General features: G+C 40.7%; 1 protein-coding gene across 1 annotated transcript in view; it reads left to right on the plus strand.

Annotated features, from left to right (window-relative positions):
* Positions 1-2,036: 2,036 nt before the first annotated feature.
* Positions 2,037-23,735, plus strand: part of UBE3D (ubiquitin protein ligase E3D) — a gene marked incomplete at both ends in the record, with an annotated part of 104,587 nt that continues 82,888 nt past the window's right edge. The window contains 7 exons of the mRNA XM_084261149.1: positions 2,037-2,098; positions 2,655-2,851; positions 5,487-5,577; positions 10,459-10,693; positions 16,958-17,027; positions 19,436-19,505; positions 20,366-20,474. Coding sequence (XP_084117275.1) covers positions 2,037-2,098; positions 2,655-2,851; positions 5,487-5,577; positions 10,459-10,693; positions 16,958-17,027; positions 19,436-19,505; positions 20,366-20,474 — 834 coding nt within the window. The remainder of the gene's footprint in view (positions 2,099-2,654; positions 2,852-5,486; positions 5,578-10,458; positions 10,694-16,957; positions 17,028-19,435; positions 19,506-20,365; positions 20,475-23,735) is intronic.

Raw genomic sequence — 23,735 nt, forward strand, 5'->3', positions numbered from 1 at the left:
GTTAGCTCATTGCTCTGCGGGGGTAAAACCAGAAGAGGGAAGTAAGGAAAGTTGTGGGTCAAGATAATAATGGTTTAGTAGTGAAGAGTAAAAAACCAAAACCCACCGTAGAATTAATCACCACCTCCCACAAGCAGACTGCTGATGCCCAGCCAGTCTCTGAGCAACAACTACTTTGGAAAAACTATACCCCCAGTTCTTATTGCTGAGCACAATGTTATGTGCTATGGGATATTAGTCTGGTCAGTTTGAGTCATCTTTCCTACCTCTCCCCTACCTTCAGCCTACTTGCTAGGAGGGAGCAGAGCGAGATGCTGAGGCCTTGACAGTATGCAAACACTGTTTAGCAACAGCCAAAACATTGGTGTCCTCTCAACACTGCTTAGTCACAAATCCTAAGCACAGCATCATACAGGCTGCTGTGAAAAATCTCCATCCCAGCCAGACCTAGTACAGGGGGCTGCAGCTTCGGAGGCCTGGGGCTGCAGGGATCACCCTGCAGAGGTGGTGCCCTTGCTCGCTGGATGCACGCAGTGGTGAGGACTCGTTGCCAATCTAAGAACTTTTGAGGAGGAGTCCAGAAGACTCTGTGGTGCCAGGGAAGATAAAAAAAGACTTTAACAGGGGCTTCCCAGAGACCCTACGGAAGTGAGAGCCCAAATGGCAAGGAAGGAGGGGCAGTTAAGAGATGGCAATTGGGTGTAGGGAAATTGAAGGTTCTCCTTGATGGGGGAGGCTAGAAGCTTGTGACTTCTGGCAACAGAACAGCTCCTTCCCCGTTGCAGATCTGCAACTGGAGTAAGGCCACACACTTGCCTAGGTGGCCAAGCCCGAACCGCACAGCAGCACCAGGAGAATGTGGTGGATAGCAGTAGGCAACTCCATGCTGTGAGGGATGGAGGACCTCATCTGCCAACCTAACTTGCTGCCTGGGGAGATTTTCTGTTTGCTGGGAGCTTGGATCCAACATGCCATCAGGACACTGCCAAGGCTTGCCTGTCCTGCAGCCTGCTGTCCCAAACAGCTTATCAACCAACAATCCTGCCCTCTCTGTGAAGCAGCATCTTGGGTATGTGGAGCTCTTGAATGGGCTGGGCAATGGGCTGGGTGAAAGCTTGTATATCAGGATCAGAAGAGAGGCTAGTGAGGATGACACCTTGGTGAGAACATGATCATACATGGTGAGACCACCTGATCAGGATAAGGAAGCAGATGAAATCTTCTGATAAAACCCATGGAAGACTCTGTGTCACAAACCCTGGTTATCATGGAGGGACGGGGGGTTGTTCTACCCCTGGGAAGGATAAGCCCTGGTTACCAGTAGAGACCAGGAGTGCCTGGCTGGAGAGCATCTTCCCTGGGGAGGCCCTGGGGCATCATGAGCTGAGCTGGCCCTGGCAGCAACCGTGACCAACATTCCGGAGCAGAGCCCACAGATCAAGGAGACTGATTACCCCCATTACTTGGCACTTCATAGATCACATCTAGGAGACAGTGTCTAATCTTCCCCCTATGCCCTCTGTAGGGAAGGTGTCCATAAACAGCAAACAGGACTAAGTTTGTTGCCACCACCAGAATGGTTGAGGTTGGAGCACTGTGAGGTGAGATGGCTTCGGGGCAGGACCCAACCGCAGTCCCCAGTGCCTGAGAAGACAGACCCAGGCTCCCCGCAGCTGTGGTGTTGCAGGAGCACAGGAGGCCTGAGGCAGATGTTGATGCAGGAGACCTTCAGGCTGGGCGTAAGAAAACCCCTTGAGACCAGCCGAGCCCTAGAGCTGCTGCCCTGCTACGTTGTGCGGGTATCGCCCTCGGGGCTTCGGGACTCCCCCGAGCACCCAAGTCCGACCCCTCAGCCGACCGCGGGGTGAGCAGCGGGTGGGCGACAGCCCCCGCTGAAGCGCCTTCCGGCCGCTGCCACCCGGCCGCCGCCGAGCTGCAGGCGGCGCTGTGGCGGAGGGCGCACGGCGCACGCATCGGCGGCCGGCGGAAGAGCGGCGGCTTCCTGCGCGGGCGGGGGAAGCCCTTCCCTTCCCGGCATGGCGGGAGGGTTTCTGCTGGAAATCAGGCGGGGGACGCAGAGCGCGTTGCTGGTTATCCGGTAGTGCGGGGGCGCTGCCAGACTTATGCCGCGCGGGCCGTGCGGAGACGCCAGTGCCCGCGGCGGGGGGGGGGGGGGGGGGTATGGAGGGGGGCGGCGGGGGGTGCGCAGGGCGCGGCGGGTCTGGCATGGAGCGGCGGGGGAGAGCCAGTTACGTACCGGCGCCTTTCCCTGCCCTTCCCTCCTTACGCGGCTCGGAAAAGCACGAGTTACTGTGCCAATAAATGCTTCCTGAGAACGGTGGTTTATTTCTCTCCATTGCTCCTCATCGCCACGGGAGTGCCCGGTTTACCGCGTGGGTCCTGGGGCGCGACTCGGGGCGCAGGGGAAGCTGCGGGGGCTTGGTCCACCCAGGCCGCGGGATGCGGATGGCCCGCACCCCCTCACACCGCCTTCGCCCCGCGGCCGACTTCCCCCGGTGCTGGGCGGATCGCAGCCCGGCTCAGGCTCCCTGGCGCGGCGGCCCTTCTCGCCCGTTTTACCCCGCGCGTGTGAAGCAGCCGCTCGGCCTGCCGCCTCCTTCCTGAGGTAAACCCGTTATACTTTGCGTCCCCAGCCAGACGAGCCTCCCGAGCTCACCGGTGGACGTTTCGGTGGCCGCGGACCGTCTGGAAGTGAGAAGCGGCGGGAGCTGCGAGGCGGCGGCGCTACCGGCAGAGGTCAGCCTAGCCCCGTCCTCCTGCCGCGGCCTGAGCCAACTCCCCGGCGAGTTGCACCTGCGCATGCGCTTGCGCCGCGCGCCGCCGAGCGCCGGTAAGGCCGGTCGACCCTGGGCGGGAGTAGGGGGTTGGTGTGTTTGGGGCCGTCGGTTGATGTGAGGGCGCTTTGTGGAGCTTTACTTCAGACGTCACTGGTTTTTTGTGTCCAGTTCTGGGCTCCCTGGTATAAAACAGACAGGGATCTCCTGGAGAGAGTCCAGCGGAGTGCTATGAGATGATTAAAGGACTGGAGCATCTCCCCTACGAGGATAGGCTGAAAGAACTGGGGCTGTTCAGCATGGAGAAAAGAAGGTTGAGAGAGATGGATCCTATTAATGTTTATAAATATCTTAAGTGGGGGACAAAGGGGGAAATGGCCAGCCCCTTTTCAGTGGTCTGTGGAGACAGGACAAGGTTCAATGGCCGCAAGTTGGAGCACAGGAAGTTCCGCACCAACATGTGGAAGAACTTTTTCACAGTGAGGGTGACAGAGCCCTGGGACAGGCTGCCCAGGGAGGTGGTGGAGTCTCCTTCTCTGGAGGTATTCAAGACCTATCTGGATGCCTACCTGTGTGATCTGTCCTAGGGCACCTGCTTTGGCAGGGGGGTTGGACCCACTGATCTCTTGAGGTCCCTTCCAAGCCCTGTAGTTCTGCAATTCTGTGATTCTGTTTTCAGTGACACTGGTGCTGGAGCATAAACCCAGCAGCACATGAAAAGCCCAGCACCCCTTCAAGCCAGCTGGAGTTCATGTCTGCATCATGTGCGTGTTGTTGCATGCTGCCTGGAAGGTTCTCTGAATTGAAGCTTCAAACAGGAATTGATAAAATGCAATAAAATGGTGAAGTTTTAAAAATCAAAAGTGGCATGGTGGAAAGGAAGCATGGTTGCTGGGTAGGGGTTCAGCGTAGGAGTTTGAGAAATGGTCTCGGTTTCTCTACTGGGCTTTCCCATATTCCTTCAAACTAATTTATTTTCCCTCCTATTTCATGTTTGGTAGCTGAATATGCAGTAGTAGGATTCATCCAGGCTACCGTGCTATGGTTGTCACCAACCACAGGACGAGGGGGAATGTCCTCAAGCTGTGCCAGGGCAGGTTCAGATTAGACATTAGGAAAATACTCTTCAACGAAAGGGTTATCAGGCATTGGAACAGGCCGCCCATGGAGGTGGTTGAGTCACCAACCCTGGATGTATTTAAAAGACAGATGGACGAGGTGCTTAGGGATAAGGTTTAGTAGAGGACAGGTACAGTTGGGCTCGATCTCAGAGGTCTCTTTCAACCTAGTGATTCTGTGACCACTTAACCATGAAGGATTGAGATTTTGGGTTAGGGCTTGTTCTTGCAGCCTCAGTTTGCAGAAGTGAATGTTGCAAATAACATCTGCAAAGTTACCACCTTTATTTCCATGATGCTAATTGAGGTCTGGGATGTGGTTGTATAAATAGGAAGCATGGTAATATAGCTGGTGCTTGCTTTCATCCTAACATCCAAGCTCAGTATGTTTAGCTTAATTTAGTAGGATGCGACACAGAAAGGTACATTAAATTGCACAAAATTGTCTTTCTGTGGTTTTAAAGTAGGAACAACCGGTAAAGTATGTCATATACAATAAGGGTTTCAGCACCAGAAACGCACTGGAATGTTCTGTTGACTTGATGGCATGTTAGATTGCTTCTGTACGTTAATCTGTAATTATGCATGTGCTTTGACAATTCAATTATACAAAAATTATTTAGTGTGTCTTATTAATGAGGCATGCTTCAAAGGATCAAAGATGAAGTTTTAAAAATTGAAAGTTGTGTCAGTGAAAACCATGTATGTGAACTGGATGGTAATTGATGTATATATTGGATAACTTTAGACTTTAATGTTTTGTATTAGTATGCAAAAGAAGTTGTCTCATATGAAATTCTGAAACCTTTTAAAGTACGTTTCATTAGTATTTGCAACCAAAATCTTAAATACTGAACCAGTGCTGAGAATATACTTTGATTCTTAAGTTTGAGAAAGTGGGTAGTGCAAAATGGATTCATACCTAGGGCTCAGCTTACAGTTTTAGTTTCCTTCCACCTAACGTTATTTGATAATTTATCGAGGCTTTTATAGCTCTTTTTATAATTTGCAAAGTTCTGAGCTGGCTTTTGTGAGAGCATTTTTGCTTTGCTGGCCTGCAGATGGTATTGCTCACTCTCTATTCCTTCAGTGGTACCACGGTGACTGGTATCTCACCTGCCTGAAAATTTAAAACTAGTGCTCTCCTTCCTCCCCACATCCCCGGCTATTTTGTGTTACATACTGGGATGTGCCCTCATATTGCAGCAATACTGATGAGCAGAAATACCATTACAGAAGGGTGGCATTGAATTTTGATTTATATAATCTCTGTAATGAAAACGGTATCTCGGCTCCCCCTGTGCAAAGGATTTGCACCTTTAAGGTAATTATCCACATAGACAATTCCTACTCAGCAATATGGAGCATGAAGTGGAAAGAGCAAGTTTTTCCTAAATCTAAGTACTTGCTTCTACAGGTAAATAAATTAGATTGTCATTACTGTGTCAGCATTTTGCTTTTTTTGCTTGTTAGATTCTTACATTCTTTTGTTTGAGGTATTTGGCAGGATTTTTCTGTAGAAGTGACAAAATTTTACAGTTCTGAAGATTAATATGTCTTGTTCTATCTATAGAATTGGTTTTTACTTTGAGGGAAAGCCTGAAGCCCCAGAAGAATTACGTCTTTTATTGTCAGTCCTGTGGTGACATCATAGTAAAAGACCGGTGAGTACTGCAGTGTCTTGTATTTATAGATATAAATGCCATAGTGATTGGTATTCACATTATTTTGTGTACCTAGAGAGATAGCTAAAAGGTATTTATTTTGAAATTGATAGATGAGAACACTTTTGAAGCACTACAGATGACTAAAAGCAAAATTACCCGAAACAGTTTTTCACTGTTTATTCATCTATTTCTTGCTTTCATTCTAGCAGGAAAGTAGAAGTACCTCACAAAGGCAGTTTTGTGCATTGCCCTGGAAGCTGGGAAATCTGGATTCTTTTCCTGCTTGTCTACTATGCTTTGAGCAGGACATTTCCATTTGTAACCGGACTTGCCTATATGTAAAGTTTCTGCTTTGAGATTTATGCTCTTCGTTAACACCGAATCTCTTCGCACTCGTAACAGTTTCTGGTTTTCTGCACAAACAGAAAGCCCTCACGTTTTGGCCTGGAAATATTGCAAGTGTTCATAGTGTTCATTGATTTTAAAAATACTTATAGTCTACTAGTAGCTGACATCGTTGTTATGTTGAAGGGAATAAAACTGACAATTTGAGCCTAGACTTCTTTCTTCCTCTGCACTTCAGAGATGCTCTTCAGCTCTGCTCAGTCTCTTACAGATTCTCTTCAGTCATTGTGCTGTGGTTACAGCACGGCTGCTCAGAATGGGGATGTTGATCACAGCTCCCTTCTATCTGTTAAGCAAAACCAACCTCCACATAGTTGAGGGATGCTGAATTTGGGAAATCCGGGAGCTGTATCTCAGCTGTGTGACTTAGCCTTATCTCTCTGTGTTTCTCACAAAGTCTGCAGAGTGAGTGAGAATTTTAAGAAAAAAGCTGCTGCATTTTTTGGTGGTTCTGGTGAACAATTTTAAGAGCTTCAGCTGGATGTATAAGAATTATTAGAGATGCACTTGCAGCCTTTTACGGTAATACAAATGTGGTATATTCTGTAAACTCCTGTCACTTGTCATACATATGGATTTAAGGCTGGCTTGAATGTAACTGAATGAGGATTTCCTGGGTTTCTCTTCTGCAATGTCTCATCAGAAAGTGTAGTTATAACTTGTATTTTGGTATGTTTGTAGAGCAGTGAACCTTCTAATTTCTAGTCACTTCAGCTTCATATGTGTGGAGTTTGCATCTCCTGCATAACGTGGTGCAGTCAGAATTTTTGAGAAAGTAGAAGCATGTTCATGGCTCTTTGCTTGGCATTTCTCCTTGCACAGAACCTCTGAGCCTCTCAAATGTTATCACTAAAAAACCCACTCACTAAGGCAAGGGTAGAAGAGTGGAGCTGCCAGTGTATCCAAACCTTCTAGTCTATCTCTTCCACAAGTCAGTACTTTTAGGTACAGAATTCGTGTGTTGGTCTCTCCAGGGAGAACGAGTGTGACAACGCCAGCTCAGGTGGTGGGATTGAAGGGAAGTCACAGAACTGTGTGAGAGGGAATTATTAGAGTGTGAATTACTAGGAAAGGGTCTGTAATAAGAACACCCTGCGATCTAGGAAGTGATACCTTTGAGAAGAAGTTGAAATAAATGTGATTTAGTTTAGATAAGGCTGTGGAGAAGATGTAAGAGTCTTCCAATATGTAAGAAGTTTCTGCAAAGGAGGTGGCTGTAGTCTTCAGTTGAAGCAAGAGGAGTTTAGGTTAAAATGAGAAAACCCCACACATATCCCCAACCTATTGTAAAGCTTATTTTTTACTGTTAGAGACTGCGTAGGAAGCCATTGTTTGAAATTCTAGGATAGAGAAATATGTTAGGAGTGGTTTAATTGTGAGCAATCCTTCCTTGATGCAGGAAAATGGACTCTATACCTGAAATCCTCTGGCTTGGTCTGTTTCTGTCCATGAATCCAATAGCTGTTCAGAGGTTAGGGTTATGCTTTCTGATTCTTCTCTATTACCTTCACATCGTCCACATTAGGGGAAGTGATTAGACTTTTTTTTTTAATTCCTGACATGATTTAAATGCTGCAAACAATTTGTGATGCTTTGTTTTTTCTTTCTCTCCTTCCAGTTAAGCCAAGTGTAGCTCATATATAAAATAATTCTTTAAGGCTTTATTTCTGTCATGAAGAAATTCTTAAAAGCTCAATGTTGCGAAAAATAAATTTTGTAAATTGACTATTAAGTAATAATTCTTTTCCTTAGTCCAAACATTAAGAATTTGTGCTATAAGTGTTCTAGTGAAAACCGGATGGCAGGGGAAATCTTCTAATTGCACTTTTCCTACATAAATAGCTTTAAGCTTGGCAATTAACTGTCAAGTTGGGCTCTCCATGATGTTTTAGTCAGTAAATAAGGAAGGCTGCTGTTAAAGACATTCAGTTGGATTGTTACTCTTTCTTTTTTTCTCTGATGGAACAGAAGGGTTATATGTTTTAACAGTCCATTTTACCTCCAGTTTTTTGAATTTTCTGTAGATGGGATTAGTAGGTTCTTGGGTATTAGTTAATAATGGTGTTAAAGATTATCTTTTCATAGTCCAGTCTTAGAAGGATCTCTGCAGTCAAATACTTGCTTTAGCATGGAAACCCACCTAAGAATTGTACCCTTATGGCAGGACATTTTTAGACTAGTGCCTAACTTCTAGCTTTATAAAATCAATTACCTAGGCTTTCTCTGTCTGGAGACAGAGAGCTATCTCTTGAAGGAGATTCAGCCTGAATTACATTAGACACCTTCAGGAGGATTCCTTTAAAGGTCCCAACTTAAGAATAGTTTGTCACTCCGACTGAAGGCAGTCTAGGTGGCTAACTTAATGTAGAAACTCAGTTGTTATTAGGAGCAAATCTGGGGAGTTAAGTCCCCCTCTTAGCTAGGTTTTATCACTAGCAGCCTCAGGTTAGTCAACACCCACTAAACTTCAGGGTGGTTTTGTTGCTGTTGTTTTCCTGGAAAGCTACATTTTTATTAGTATTATATTTTTCCAGTTCTAGTGATCCAGAATATGGCTTCCCTCCTATGAATGGCAAAAGCCTAAAATACAGTGGATATGCTGTAATTTCTGCATAGCTCAAAGTTAGGAGGAGCCACTTAAAGAAATTCCTGTTGATTAAAGCAACTGCTTTTGTTGGGTTAGAATTGAAGATCTTGATGCTTAAGTCTGTGAGGGTAAAGAAGGGGTGATGTAGCAAAACTAGACAGCAGTAGTCTCAACTTTAAGGTAATATTTGTCTTTTCTTTCCCCCTGTGTCTAACAATTGAAAAAACATTGCTTAGCAATACCCACTTTTTGTTGCCGTAAAGAGCAATGTGCAGGAATAGAGATTTCTGCTTTTCAACGTGAGTGCAGGAATTGAAACTTACTGTACAAGGCTGACAAATAATCAGTCGTTGGGCCAACACCAGGGTTAAGGTCCCACCATGGCAGAATTGTGGCTGTGTCTCAGGCAATATCTAAGACCACAGAGAGTGAAGATGGTGGTGGGTAGCGCTGGGTGGTGATCTATGTTAGTCGTGGTAAAGCTGGGTCAGAGGAGGAGTTATTCCAACTTTAATCTGCAGGTGGGGCAAGAACAGTTTAAGATGTATTGTCGATCTGGAAAGAAGGAAGTTCATATAAAAGACTTTACTTTTTCCCACCCAAAAGGCACAAGAAAGAACAATAGGAAGAACTGGCATCTTCAGAAAAGAATAGTCTGTGAACTGCAAGAAGGAGAGGGTATAGAACTGTTGGCTTAGCAGCTGTGTGAAGTAGCACCATAAGCAAAGTTGTATTTGCAAGTTTTAAGTAAGGATTAGAGTAAAAACAATCTATGTAAAGGTTTCAGGCAACAGAGAAGAAATAAGGGAACAAAATGAAAGCATTCAAGGAAACTGGACAGCAGGAAGTGCAGCTCTGCAACAAATGGTGCAGCAGAAAACTGCTGGAGAGGTGCACGCTGTTAAAGCCATTGCCAGCTGCTTTGGTAAAGGGCTGAATTTCTTCCCAGTGCAACAGTTTTCTAGAAAACACAGGTTAAAGTCAGTGTAAATAGGTGGACAGTATCCGTAAATGCTTCTGTATTCTTAATAAAAACACATGTGGTGCATCCAAGAAATGGCTGTAGGAACAGTTGGCAGGAAAGTATTGACCAAGCTGGTATTTAAATACCCACATGTATACATTCTTGCTGAAAGTGTATATTTTACAGTTTAAAACAGTGATTCCAAATGTTGACTTATAAAATCCTCCTGTACTGTGTATAATCAAAGAACATAAGTTAAAACCAGTGCTCATAATGAAAGAAGACTCCTTGGTCTGTACAATTGCCCAGGAGAAAGGGGTGGGTGTGGGTGTGTGTGAGAGAGAGAGAGGTATTCCTAGAAGTTGAATCTGAATCTAAATTAGGATTGCATCGTCCTTTGAATTTTTTAAATTAAGATATACTGTGGTATTTTTGTCAGGATTTAGCCTTTTCAAAGTATCTGACTTTGAGTGGCTTCAAAAGACATGCTCTGCCTTGCTGTGGCCACAGTCTGTCTCTGTTAGGTTTATATCAACATTTTGTTCAAGGGAACTTTACAAGAAGTAATCATAAATATCATTGCAAAATGTCCGTTGTATTTTTCCTTACTGTATAGAACTGTTTTATTTTTGCTATGTGATTTGTTTCAAGAGAGAATTATGCCAAGTTCTGATTTACAATCATTGGAGATTCATCCTTTGGAAATGCTTCATCACAAACTTGGCAGGAAACACTCAGCCATTGCTTTCTCAGAATTCATCCAAAGAAAGTGCCTTTAGCTGAAAGGAGAGTCTAACACTTCCTTTTGAGAAAATGCCATAATTCTCCTCCACTCTCCTTTTTTTAAGAAGTCTAAGCTCTCTTTTAGCATCTTAGAAGATAATATAATGTATTGAAACATTTTTTTCTTCTTTACTCTTAGGAAATTTCTGAGAGTTCTTCCTCTACCAAGTGAAAACTGGAGTGCTTTAGTTGAAGAGTGGTGTTGTCATCCTGACCCCTTCGCCAGAAGCACTTTACACCCTCAGCATGACGACTGTTTTCTTGGAGACACTTTTTTTCTGTTGAATTCTGGAAATGAATCACATCTGCCCGAATCTGTCATGTGCAGCAGCACAGAGACTGGACATGATGCTTCTCAGAGAGGCTCCAACTCGGTAAAGTATTTTGTTTGAATAATTATTACGTGAGTGTATTTGGACTTTTTTTCATTGTGAAACACTTTTTTGTCACTGGTTTATTTAACTTGTATATAATACAGAGCTGTTTTGAAGGTCGTAGGCAGTTGTTGATATTCAATTGTACAGAAGCCAGAAAATACTCTAAACTATCATTTACATTTTCTAATGGTCTTGGTATTGACATAGATATGCAAGAAGAACTTCTTCCTGTAAACTGAATTAGAAACTATTAAATTATATAGTTCTAAACACAAATATTTTCCAAAAAAACTATCCTGAGTAAGACAATAACTGGTATGGGTTAGGTGTTTGTCAGAGAGTAGTGGAGTGAAGAATGAAGAGGAAACTAGAGTAGCTATGCATTTTCTTCTCAGACTATGACTGGATGTATAACTGTAAATAAGATCAAAAGAAGATGTGATGTTTTTATTTCTTATTTTTTTTACCATTAGAAAGACTTTGAAAAAAATCAGAATGTGTTTTAGGTTAAGCTGCCTTATACTCTTACAGTATAGTAAGGAAATTGAGTTTGACTGCTCAGTCTAGTGTAAGGTCACCCTAGGTTATAACTTCATGTTGATGTTTCTTTGGTGTTCCAGGAAGGAAAATACCCATCAGCTGAGTATCTGGGAAGAAAGCTTAGAAGCATAACAATTTGTTGTTGCCTAGGAAAAAAATAAAAATGTAGGGCTGCTGGTATGTCAATGGAGGGATAAAACTCATAAAGAAAGAAAATTCTACTTATCTTGGAAATCTATCACTTGTATAAAAGTTCAACCAATAATCTTTTCTTCTACCAGAAGAACATCCAGGAACTTAGAGTTCAACAAAACCTACATTTCTGTAGAGTGTTTTCTGTTGATCTACTGCTTGTGTGTGTTTGTGCTGGCAAAGGTTGGGCCTGCAGATACCCTCTTTTCTTCCAGTACCATGTATAAACCTGATTACTGAAATCCTCCTACAATTACAGGAACTGTTGCTGCCTTGGCAACTTGTGTCTGATGACTTGCTATGTACAGATTCCCAACAGGAAAATTTAAATCTGTAATGCCAGAGACCCTAGTTCCTGTCTGCTGCTGCTTATCATCATTTGGGATTTGTATTATCCACAGTTAAATCACTGGGATCCTTGCAGTTCAAAGATTGCTGGTGCAATGCATCCAAGCGAGCCATCTGCTTGGGGACCGGTTCTGTCCTATGGTTGATATCTGTAAGTCTTGCAGCTGTGGTCCCTTTAGTTTCTTGTTCCATTGTACTTTGAAAAGCAGAATGTGGGGAGGGGGAAATAAGAACTGATACCTTGAAAGGATATCAGCATGGGAGAAGCAGATTAATTTGGATTAACTCTGTGGCAGTTGGAGTTATTTCTTCTAATTATCCTTAAGAAGGAAGCTGAGCAGAGGATTCCAAATTTCCATGAGGACAATGCTTTCTGCCAGATTCCCAAAATTAATTATCTCACATTTCAGTAGTCTTAAAAGAGATCTTAGAACAATGGGAACAAAGATGGGAAGAGGCAGGGTGCTTGGAGTTTATATTGCAGCCCAAAGACAGGGGAGCAGTTTGCCCAACACACTTCTTCAATTGATGAAAGAGAATGTTTGCCAGAAAAGGGTTTTGAGGTAAAGACATGACAAAAGGATATGGGATACAGATGTTACTGAGACGTGGGTCAAACCAGGATAACAGCTGAATTTTTGAATGAGAGAGGAGCCTATTTACTGTCAGAGAAAAGAATTAGTAGTTTAGTGTGATGATTTTTCATGTTTGCATCGTTAAACTTGCCTTGAAGTTGAGAATTCATTCCTTGTTTGTGTGAAGTCCCTCTTTCTACATCTTTCACACTTGCAATGAATTCTCATTTCTGTGTTTGCTTATTTCCAGCATCACTTGGTTGCCAAGCAAATGAGCAAAACTGTAAGATCCAGCAGAAACTGGACTAATAAGGAAAAAAACCCTCTCATACTGAAACAGAAAATTCTTCCATAATATGAGTAATAGAAAGTCACAGGCAAGATAGATTGCTATTGGCATAAATGTTCTCATTTCAGAGAATATTGCTGCAGCCTGCCCCAGTATGAAAGTTCTTTTTTAATTGCATTGCAGTTCTTTGGAAAGTGTTTTTCTATGACGGAAATAGTAGCAGGAATGTACCAGAGATGCTTACACAATCTTTTCCAGCCTCCAGTGGGACCAAGACAGGATCCGTCCATTGCAGCCGTATTTCTCACATCTAGTAGTCTTCCAATGTAACACAGTTTTTAAATGTCACGTGGTCTTCCAGCATCCTAATAGTATCTCTTGGGGGAAATATTTTCCCAGACACTGTATCAGGGATCCTTAGGAATAGAAACAGAAAATATTAGGCTGGTGATCCACCTCCATCTGCAGATTGCCAGCAGCTGCAAGTTGTCAGATAGATATATTGATTTAATTAGTCTTAACTAAAGCTATCACTTTTTCCATTGAAGCATGATACAACGAGCTAGCAGTGTTTTTTAGGTACTGTACTGCCCCATTCTCAGCTAGCACCTGTACCCGTAGTCAGAAAAAAACATTCAAGCTGTAGCTTTCAAGGAAGTTCTTTATATTACATACTTGTACTATGTGGTATTTGTACCAACCTCAAGTAGTGGTTTGAGCAAAACCCTGTCTACTTGTCCTTGCCCTTCATGTTAAGCAAGTAATTTTACTGTGCACTGTTTGAGAGGAGTAGCACGGTAGGAATTGGGAAAGGGGATAACTGGTTATATATAAACCGGGTGTTTTTTCTGATCTCCATAACAAGGGAGCTGTGCTTCCAATATAGCTGACTCTCTGAAGCTTTAACACAGGCTACTGGGCTCTCCCTGGGGCTTTTAGTTTCATCCCTGGTTTGTGAGGAATAAGCAGGACTTTGTGATCAGAACTTCTGATTCTGTGTGGGATGCTTTCTGTTTTTCATGGAGCTAGAATTGTCCTCTCAGTTCATTTTATTGTTTGCATACTGCAGATCAGGGAACTTTGTTAGATATTTCCAGCATCAAATCCATCAGTTTTGTCTGAGCTACAGCTTTGAGAAAGATGTCCAGTATTGATTTAATACTTCAAGTGATGGAAGCTTTATCATGTTCCTTGGTAGGTTGTTTCAGTGGTTCATCATCCTCTTTGCTGCCTTCTTATTAAATTAAGCACACCACGAATTGTTGCTCTGTATCTCTTTTTCTGTCTAAGCTGTATTTATGTTCTAGAAATCATTTTTGCAGCAGTTTTCCAAAACATTTTCCAAACTTTTAACATACTTTATAGATCCTTTTTTGCAGTAATCATCTCACTAATTCTGAAGAAGTTACATTTTTTCTGTTTGTCTGTATCAGCTATTGAGTTGTACATGTATTTGCACTTTTTTTTGGTAGCATCTCATTAGTGACTCTGGTGTGGTTAGCTGCCATCATCTAAATTCTTTTGATTTTTGCTGTCTTCCACTGTGTATTCCTTTATTTTATCTTCACTGACTTTGTTGTTCCTGAATATATCATCTAGCATTTGGCTATATTTTAGTGCAGATTGTTAGACTGAACACAACTTCTTAATGATCCAGACTGGTGTGTATAACTCCTCTATCTCCCTTGTTTACCCCTTCCCAATCATTGGAGCAAGATGTACTTACACTTTTCCATACAGTAACTGAAAAAATTGGCCCAATGTATCTATTTGACTTGTCTATAATCTCTTTTATCACTGTTCTAATAAGAGACCACAAGTCCTTCAAGGGACCTCAATTAAAATAAATCTATTAACAAGGCATTATTCAGTTTTTGTTTAGGATAATAGTACTCAGAAATCGGTGTAGCTTGAAAGTTCACCATCCAGGTTCTGAAGACAGCCTGTGATGGACGTACATCAAAATGAAAAGTGTACCTGACATAGCTAGGGCCACTGGATTTACCTCATGCTCTTTTTCTTTTTCTTTTTCTTTTTCTTTTTCTTTTTCTTTTTCTTTTTCTTTTTTTTTCTTTTTCTTTTTCTTTTTCTTTTTCTTTTTCTTTTTCTTTTTCTTTTTCTTTTTCTTTTTCTTTTTCTTTTTCTTTTTCTTTTTCTTTTTCTTTTTCTTTTTCTTTTTCTTTTTCTTTTTCTTTTTCTTTTTCTTTTTCTTCTTTTTCTTTTTCTTTTTCTTTTTCTTTTTCTTTTTCTTTTTCTTTTTCTTTTTCTTTTGATAATTTTCTGATGTGATAGGCCACAGAGTACCACTTTTTTGTTCTGGACATCAGTCCAACACATCATCATCGCACATTTTAAAATTTTCTAGGGCAGTGAGGCACAGGCACAGGTTGTTCAGAGAAGCTGTGGCTGCCCCCTCCCTGGCAGTGTTGAAGGCCAGGTTGGCTGGGGCTTTGGGCAACCTGGGCTAGTGGAGGGTGTCCCTGCCCATGTCAGGGGGTTGGAACTTTATGATATTTAAGGTCCCTTCCAACCCAAACCATTCTGTGATTCTCTGATAATACTGAGGAGTATGATAGAGGTGATGAAGAAAAGCTGTGCTCCCCAAAGAGCGTGTGCGTGTTCACTCCAGTTGGAATCCATGGCAACCATCGCCATCTTTTACAGAGGTTACAGAAGAAGATAAATCTGAAGGTTTTTTTCCCCTTGAGTAATTTAATTTATGCTATATTTAGATATTATTTTTTTAGGCATGTGCTGCAATATGATTTCTCAGGTTGGTAGTGACTTGTTTGGACCTCTAAACCAAGCCAGTAAAACAGCAGTTGTTTAATTATGTATGGGTATTTTTATGCACTGTATACTGTATGAACAATTACAAAGGTGATTATACAAAGACCACATGTAAAATCCAGTGTAGATGTCTCCTCATTACATTCTCAGGATTTCGAGCTCCAGAAGGGTTTATTAGCCCAGGAGTGCATTGTGGAGATATATATATATATATATATATGTGTATATATATATATGTATATATACATATATGTGTATGTGTATATATATGTGTGTGTGTGTATATATATGTATATATATATGTATGTATATACATATTGTCACCAGAGCAGAGCTGCACTGTGCTGCATCCAGGTTAATAAACCCACACAGAACCAGTCCTGGTGTTTAAACTTTGGATTAAAGTAGGAGTTGTGCTTGCTTGTATCTTTATCCTGAGATTGGATTTAAATATTAACACTGGAATTAGTAGGCGTGTTACTGGGGCAGATCACAGGTTCATTCATCAATGAGATCTTTTTCAGTGGGCAGTAATAGCAAATATTGAGTGATGTTTTGACCACCATAGTGACTTCTTGAACTAGATGTTGTTATCTGCATTTTTGTTCTTAACAAGCCTTTGATGAACATTGTTTACCCAGAGTATCTGAAGACTTTTTGAATTTATGCATACTTTTAATATGAAAAATACTTTTCCTGTTGTGAATACCAAACTGTATTATGCATTGTGTGACAAATATTTTCCTTTGATACAAACCAGGTTATAATTTCATATTGTGAGCTCTGAGACTAAATGTTTCTTTTCTTTACAGCTTTTCCTAAACGTTTGTGATTTTATGTATCTCACTGATAGCCCTCAGTGTTCTGTCTTTCACGCTTTCTCCCATTATGTGTGTTTTCTTGCCACATATGGAGACTCTTTTGCACCTCTGACAATTATTCTTTGTCACTACCATTTCTGTTTCTGCCTGAATTGAGGGAGGGGGCTTGTTTGAGAACTGACTCCAACGTACCATTCTGGAATATCATGTTGGGTTGTGTTCTTCAGCTTTTTCCTAGTAATTCAAAGTACTCTGTGGACATTTTCTGCTCTCTGCTGAACGTTGAACTGATACTCCTATAAATCTGTACACAGTGGCTAGAACCTTTTACTGAGTGATAGTAGTGACATTGCAGCATAATATTTTATCTGTGTATTCTGGAATATTTATTTTCATGTGTATTATTTTGCCCTTATCAAAATTGAATTTCCCTTGTCATTTTATCATCCAGTCACTCAATATTATGAGATTCTCCTGTTACAGATTGGGCTGTGTGGTCTGTATGTATTGCCAGAGTTTAAAACTGGTTCAAGGAAGTCAAAAGTGTCGAAAGCAGAATTAGTGAATGGAAATCTGTATGCCTGTAAACAAGGAGAACAGAAACAAGTACAAAGTTCACCATCTACTCTGGAGAGTAGGTTAAAATCATACATTCCTTCTTCAGAATAACTGAGTGACATTTAAATGACATTTCTGTGTCTTACAGAAATCAAAGGAAAATACCAGAGTAATTTGTAAGCGCTGCAAGACAATGCTGGGAGAAACAGTATCATCAGGTATGGGATGTACAAACCAAACCAGACTTCGCAGCATCAGCCTTTGAGCACAGGAGGAGAGTAACTTGTCAGAAAGGCGCAGGGACTAATTCCTGCATGCTTGTCTCATTAATTTCTGGAAGAGAGGAGGTTGTTGATGCCACTGTTAGATCTTGGAAGTGACTTACGACAGGGATCTTCCTTGCCCTTGTTTCTGTGGCATGTTTGGCTGACTCCAAAGCTTTGTAAGACTCCATGCATGATTCCAGTGTACCAGGAATCTCAGTAAAAAAGGAGGTGTGAGAAATTAGAGTGTTGTTTGTTTGGTTTTTTTTAATTTTGCTGTCAGGCCTGCAGAATAATGGAAAGGTTCATTCAGAACTTGATCAAAGTAGAATGGAAAGCTACAGATACAATTGCTTACAGCCAGCCTTGTTTCATGGAGAGGAAGCCTTGACAAAGAAGCAGGTTATCTCTCATCATCATCATCATCTGATGACGAGATGATTGGTTTAAAAGCTGTCATTATATTGAATCGGTAGGGTTTACCTGAAGTGGTGTGAAGATGAGTCTCTGGTGGTTATTATAAATGCAGTTATTAACAGGAGAGAAGCAATGATAAGACTGCTACTAGCAGGGTTCATTCTTTCATTCTCCCTCTGCTCCACTGCATCAGTCAATGTGAGCCTGGCTCAGGTCAGAGATCTGGAGAATATAAAAACTGCTTAGAAAATGCAAAGCCTGTTTAAGAAATGAGTCATGAGGCTATGCAAGACAGAAGGTCTTCTGTTAGAGAAGGTTCTGATTTTTCTGCATGAAACTGAACAGGACAGGCTTTAAGAAAACCAAATTTAAGGTAAGATGTTTGAAAGCTCACAAAGCAGGTTGTGACTTTGGGAATGCACTGTCTGGAAAAGAGCTTCAGAGGTCATAGTGAGTAATGGATGCCTTCATCTAAGCCTTCAGATGGTTGTAGCGACCTGTAATTGATGTGATTGGTGGGTAAGGGAAAAGGTAAATACCATGTAGGTGTGCAGAGATTTGGTCTGGACTCTACACGTGGCTGAAGTCAGATAGCATGTCCATTGTTTTGAACGTGTTTTTTCAGTAGTGTAGGAAATTCTAGACAGAACCACCTCTCTGAAAAGAGACTAGAGAACAGACTGGAGTGTCATACTTTGGGGCTTCCTCATGAGCAGATACCAGTGCCTTCAAAATTAAGATGGATTAGAGTGGTGTAGCTGTGGAGGCCAGATTTGGCTTTGAAATTCCCCCTTAGGCTGTTCCTTCCCCCAATTCTATCCCCATCTACTTTTATAATGTTTTTTCTTGGGAAATCCCACCTTCCATCTATCTCTCTGAAAACAAACATCTCCGTAATTCCCAACGCCCTTGCAGCAGCAGCAGCAGCAATTCCTTACTCAGGGTAACAGCTGCGAAGCAAAAGTGACTGAACTGGCTTCTTTCTCTCCTGTCTCCCAGGACTAAGCACAGCATGGAGCAGACTAAAAATTAAATTTAGAGGTAAAATATAATTTCCTCAAAGTGGGGATAATTAAAAAAATCTAGTACTTTTCTGGAGAAGAGGTGGGATTACCAAGCCCTTGGTATCTTTACACCAGATTGTGTTCCTGAAATGCTTGCTTTCATCCAGCTTTAATGGTGTATGGATAGAGATGGGGTGAGGCAATTCCTTCCACCCTTAAAATTTATGGAACGAAGGAATCTTTACTGTTGTTCACATGCTGAGGCTTAGTGGAGTGAGTTTATTACTCTGTTCTGCTGGCCCTCAGTTTTAGGCAGTGTATGTAGTATAGACCCAGAGCTTCAGTATGACCATCACTGACCTGACTTTATCAACAGGGATTGAATTCTGTGCTCAGACACTTCCATTTAGTGTTAAAGGCTGTCTTAGTGGAGCTGTACGTTGAAACTGGGAATGTATGCGGTATTAGTATTAGCGCAATTTTTTTGGGAAGAAGTTCTATTCTGCTGTGTGAGCTGTTATTAAAACTGTCTCTTGTGATTCACTGCAGCATTACTGAGCAGCAGAGGGTACTAAAATACTTATGTAAGCTATGCTGATCTCAGTGCTTTAGGAAAGTTCTTTCAATTCATCTCTCAGGTTTGGCTTGAGCTCTTGCTTGCTTTGTTTCAAGATGATTGTTCCCAGCGTTAAACAAGGATCAATATGAATGAGAAATTGCTGGTCATGTAATTAGCTCAGAGGAGTTTTCTTCTGGCAATGTATGTTTTCAGTTACTGGTTGGTTCTCCTCCCACAAACCAAAGCAGAATTGGACCATCCGCTGCACCTCTTAATTGAGTGTGGAACAGAAGTTAAATTAGTATAGTGATATGAGGACTTAGAGTCTGCTCTTAACAACTTGCTTGTTCTGTTGCACTTGAAAAATGTTTTTGTCATTTTAGATACCATTAAATATTATGTCACCGAGGTGATTATTTGTCCATCTGAGGGAAGTTTCAGGCCAACACTAAGGTAACAAATAAAACTAAAACCAATCAAATATTTTGGTCAAGTTTATGTTTTAGAAAGGATTTCAGAAATGCACTAAAATTTTGCTTTCTTGAATAATTACATGTAACAACAAAGTGCTGTCAAATTTTATGTAAACATCACATAATTAAGCACTGTGAAGGTAATGTAGTCTGAATTCACTCATGTGCAACTGTGCTTGCTTGTCTTTCTCTGTGTTTGTGTGTGAAGCAGGAGATTGTGTATAATTTGTTGCAGCATCTCACTCACTATTCAGATGATGAGCCAAAATACAGTACTTACTCATTGTGAACTATTTAAGTTTGCATGATGTTGGGTGACTAATTATGGAAATGGAAGGTTACATCATGTAAAGTTAAATTAAAGCTTGAAATGTTTAATCAGAAGTTAGAGTTTTGAATTTTCAAGTGATTTAAGACTAAGAGAAAACAGAACTCGATCTAGCTACCTTGTATCATGTACTCTGCATTAGTGACAGTTCTTTCCTCTTGTAAATTGTTTTTTAAGTATGTGCATCATTCTAAACTTTGTGCTTATATGTATAAAATAGAATAGGGAAAAGCTTTTATTCAGCATTTAACATTTGGTGTTGGTCAAAATAAAAGATGTGGAGCAACTTAGGCTGCTGATCTATTTAAAAATTCCTGATGCAGGAAATAGAAAGTCCTGTGGTTTTGAGGGGGGGAAAGATAAAGAAGCCCCATCTCTCAATAAAATCTGATTGTGGGATGAAGTGGAATTGTAATATGGAGGTACTCATGTACATGGACTGCATCAGTATGAATGACTTTGCCCATGTAGTTGTTATGTAAATCTATAATATGTGGCCAATTCTTAAACAGGTCGCAATTCGTACAGAACGTGGTTGCTCAGATTCTTGCAGAATTGTCCTCTGCTAAAAGCACCTTTAGATTCACCGTAAAAGGGGATAATGGAAAAACCTATATTCTGGTAAGTGGGTTTTTTTTAACCTTTATCCTGCTAAAAATGTTTAACCTATGAATCCTAAATGTATTATTTGTGCTGTTCATGATCATATGTTTAAAGAAAATTGACAAATTGAAAATCTTGAAGTAGTTCTGAGGAGTTCTGTTCAAGTAAGAAATTTCCTCCCATTTGTTAATCTATATAGATGTATATATAGAAATTTTCCCTGTTAAGTTAGTAATGGAAGTACTACAGATGCACCACAAGTAGCACAGAAATAACACTGCTTTGTATTCAGAAAATAGGGAAAGCTTGAGTTTTGACTTTATAATATATATCTCATCTTCTTGCTCCAGTGCTTCTTATCTTTAATCACCAGAAGTTCATCAAATTGTATAGCATCTTTCACAAATATTGTCTTAAGTCAGCAGAGACTACTAATTTAGTCAGTAGATTGCATTGCAAAGTGAAGTGCAAACAAAAATAAAATTGCCTATTATATTTAATGTTCTAATACTGTTAAACTTGGTTAAGCTTGATATTTAAATAGTGACAGCTAAATTCCTCAAACTTTTAAGATGGATAGGAATTTGGATCTGGAATTATCTTAATACTATACACTTGGTATAACTGTGGGTGTTTTCTTTTATTCATGAACTAAATATAGGCACAGACTTTGTAATTTTGCAGTTTGTATGAGTAAGTAGATAGACACAAAGATAAAAAAAAAATTACATGATTGTAAATTCCTGCTCTGGATCTACTTAGAGATGTACTTTGTTTAGATAGACAATCTAATTAAATAAATTGGTTTTTTATATAAATTGTCCAAGTTCTAGAATTTCCGAACATCCAGAATCTCAGGTGTATATCTGCTGCTTTTAAATACATTTTAGTGCCAAGATAATATTTATGCAACCACTAAGAAGTTCTTCTGTGATAAGAAAAAGAGGTCTCATGAACAGACCCAAAGTTGTCACAACGTGTAACCTCATTGAGGAGTCATTAAAAGTTGTTGCAATTTTTTCCTGGGAGCTTATGTTTTTTTCCAAATTACCTAATATTTTGGTGCTAAAGTCTAGTATCTTACGTAGAACAGGCCAGTTATTTTCCACTAGAAAAATGACCTTATTTAACAGAATGTCATTACTCTTAGCTCTGAGTTGCATTTTTGTCAGTGTATTGATCAGAAGAGCAGGTTGAATTAGCATAGGGGCTGTCTTCTCATTGGCATCCCTTCCTTTTTAGTAGTGAGTTATTAGGATTTTAAATTTTTTTTTTTTTTATGTTTAACATCAGAAAGCCCTTACTCATGTCCAGACTGAGGTTCTAGGTACTCGCCCAAGGGGTATTCTGGAACCAAAGATTAAGTCTCAGGACTCAAAGGCCTTGTGGTCATAAGGGTAATGTGAGCACTGTTTATAATAATGATTGCAAACAGCTAACCAGTAAAAAATTGTGGTGCTTGAGGCTGTGAATGCACAGCCAAGTTAGACAAGTGGTCTCACCACTGATTCATCAGGGACCAGCTGTCCCACTTGTTTGTGTTGATAATGAGCCAAAGATTCTCATTCAGTGTTTTGCTTACATACCTGAATGCACATAGCTTAAGCTGTGTACATGCTAGTTAAGGTTAAGGTCTCTCACAAGTCTATTTTATTTTCTTTTTAACCACAAATGTTATGTAAACTCATTTTCCTTGTTTCCTCTGCATGTATCATTAATATTATCAGTTATGTTATTTGCAGATGCCATAATGTGAGTTTCTGTTTAAGTTGTTGATAACCAAGTTCCTGGAAGCTATATGCTACTTATGTGGGTTTTTTTAAAGGATGACAGTAAATAAAAGTCTCTTTGCCTCAGGAAAAAAAGAAGTGGCGTATACAGATTTCCTTATTTATCTTAACTGTATCTCTGGCCTCTTCACATTCTCTAAAAGTTGAATCACTTGCCTCCTCTGTTTGCTCCCCAGTTGAAGGGTTCCTTATCTTGCAATTGCCTGACTTACAAGCTAAGAATAAGATGAGGACAGCAAATGGGTAGTGAGATAGGAGAACAGAAACAAAATGGTATATTATTTGTCAACATTGCAGCTATGAAGAAGGATACATTTGAAGTTTTGTAGATAGATACAGGGAATTCATCCCATATATGGGATGAACCTCATAAACCCCAGAAAGATACATCTGTGAAAACCAAAAGTTACGTAGTAGAGTGTGAAGTTTTAGAATACTAACTCCAATACTGAAAGAAAGATGCTTTCTGGAGGGGGATTAGGCTGTAAAGTGCTTTGAAAGTGAAGTGCTTTGGGATTGAGTGGAGAGGGAGTGGGAAGATAACTGAAAAAATTTAACAAAATGGGAGAGATCTACCAGTCAGACACTGATTCTTGGACCGTGTCTTGGAGGGCATGAGCAGAACAAGTTTGCACTTGTCAGGGTTGGAGAGGGACATGTTGATGTGATCAGGATGTGAGATAATGAATACCTTGTTGACACTTAACCACCCAGCTCTCTTAGAGAGCTTTATTCTTTGTGAACTATGAGGAAACCACATATTTTTCTAAACAGTCTTGAGTGTCAGTTCAAAGAAGTTGTAGTGAAAGATGTTTGCATTACTGACCTGTGTGATGAGGAAAGTAATGGTAATGTCTGCAATAACTAAGAAAGAACTAGCAAGGAAGAACAACAGGGGTTTTTTGGCCATGTTAAATTCCAGTTGATGCCTAATTGCCACAAATTGATGATGGAGACACAGGATGAAATTTTAGGAAAACGACCACAGTACGTATATCATAGTATTTCACCCGTTTGGATCAAGTTCCACAAAGTATAACTGAGATTTGTTGCAGCTTTTCTCCTAAGACCATCTTTGAAGCCTATTGACAAAGTGATTAATAAAATGATGAAAAAAACCACCAAAAATACCCCCAAACACTTTCTTCTGATACTGTTGTTTCAGAAGAGGTCATCAATCTGCACTGTGAATGAATTCTAAACCTTATATATTTATCTCTCTGTAAAGGTTCTTTACTTCCTGGAGTTAATCGGGAAGGAATTGAGGGTGTGCAGGCTCTGCTATACAAAGTGGTAGAGAGGAAGGAATGATTGTACATTGTGAGTAACGTAGTTGAAAGCACAGATCAAAATTTTAAACTGTGTTAGCCAGAAATAACTTGTATAAACTGCTTTGAGTTAGCACACGGAGCCTTGGTGAGTGATTGTTCATTCAGGCTAAAAGCAAGATCAAAAAATAATTCATGCATGAGGAAAAGAAGGAATGGCA

Source organism: Gallinula chloropus (genome assembly GCF_964237585.1).
Source record: "Gallinula chloropus genome assembly, chromosome: 3".
Lineage (NCBI taxonomy): Eukaryota > Metazoa > Chordata > Aves > Gruiformes > Rallidae > Gallinula > Gallinula chloropus.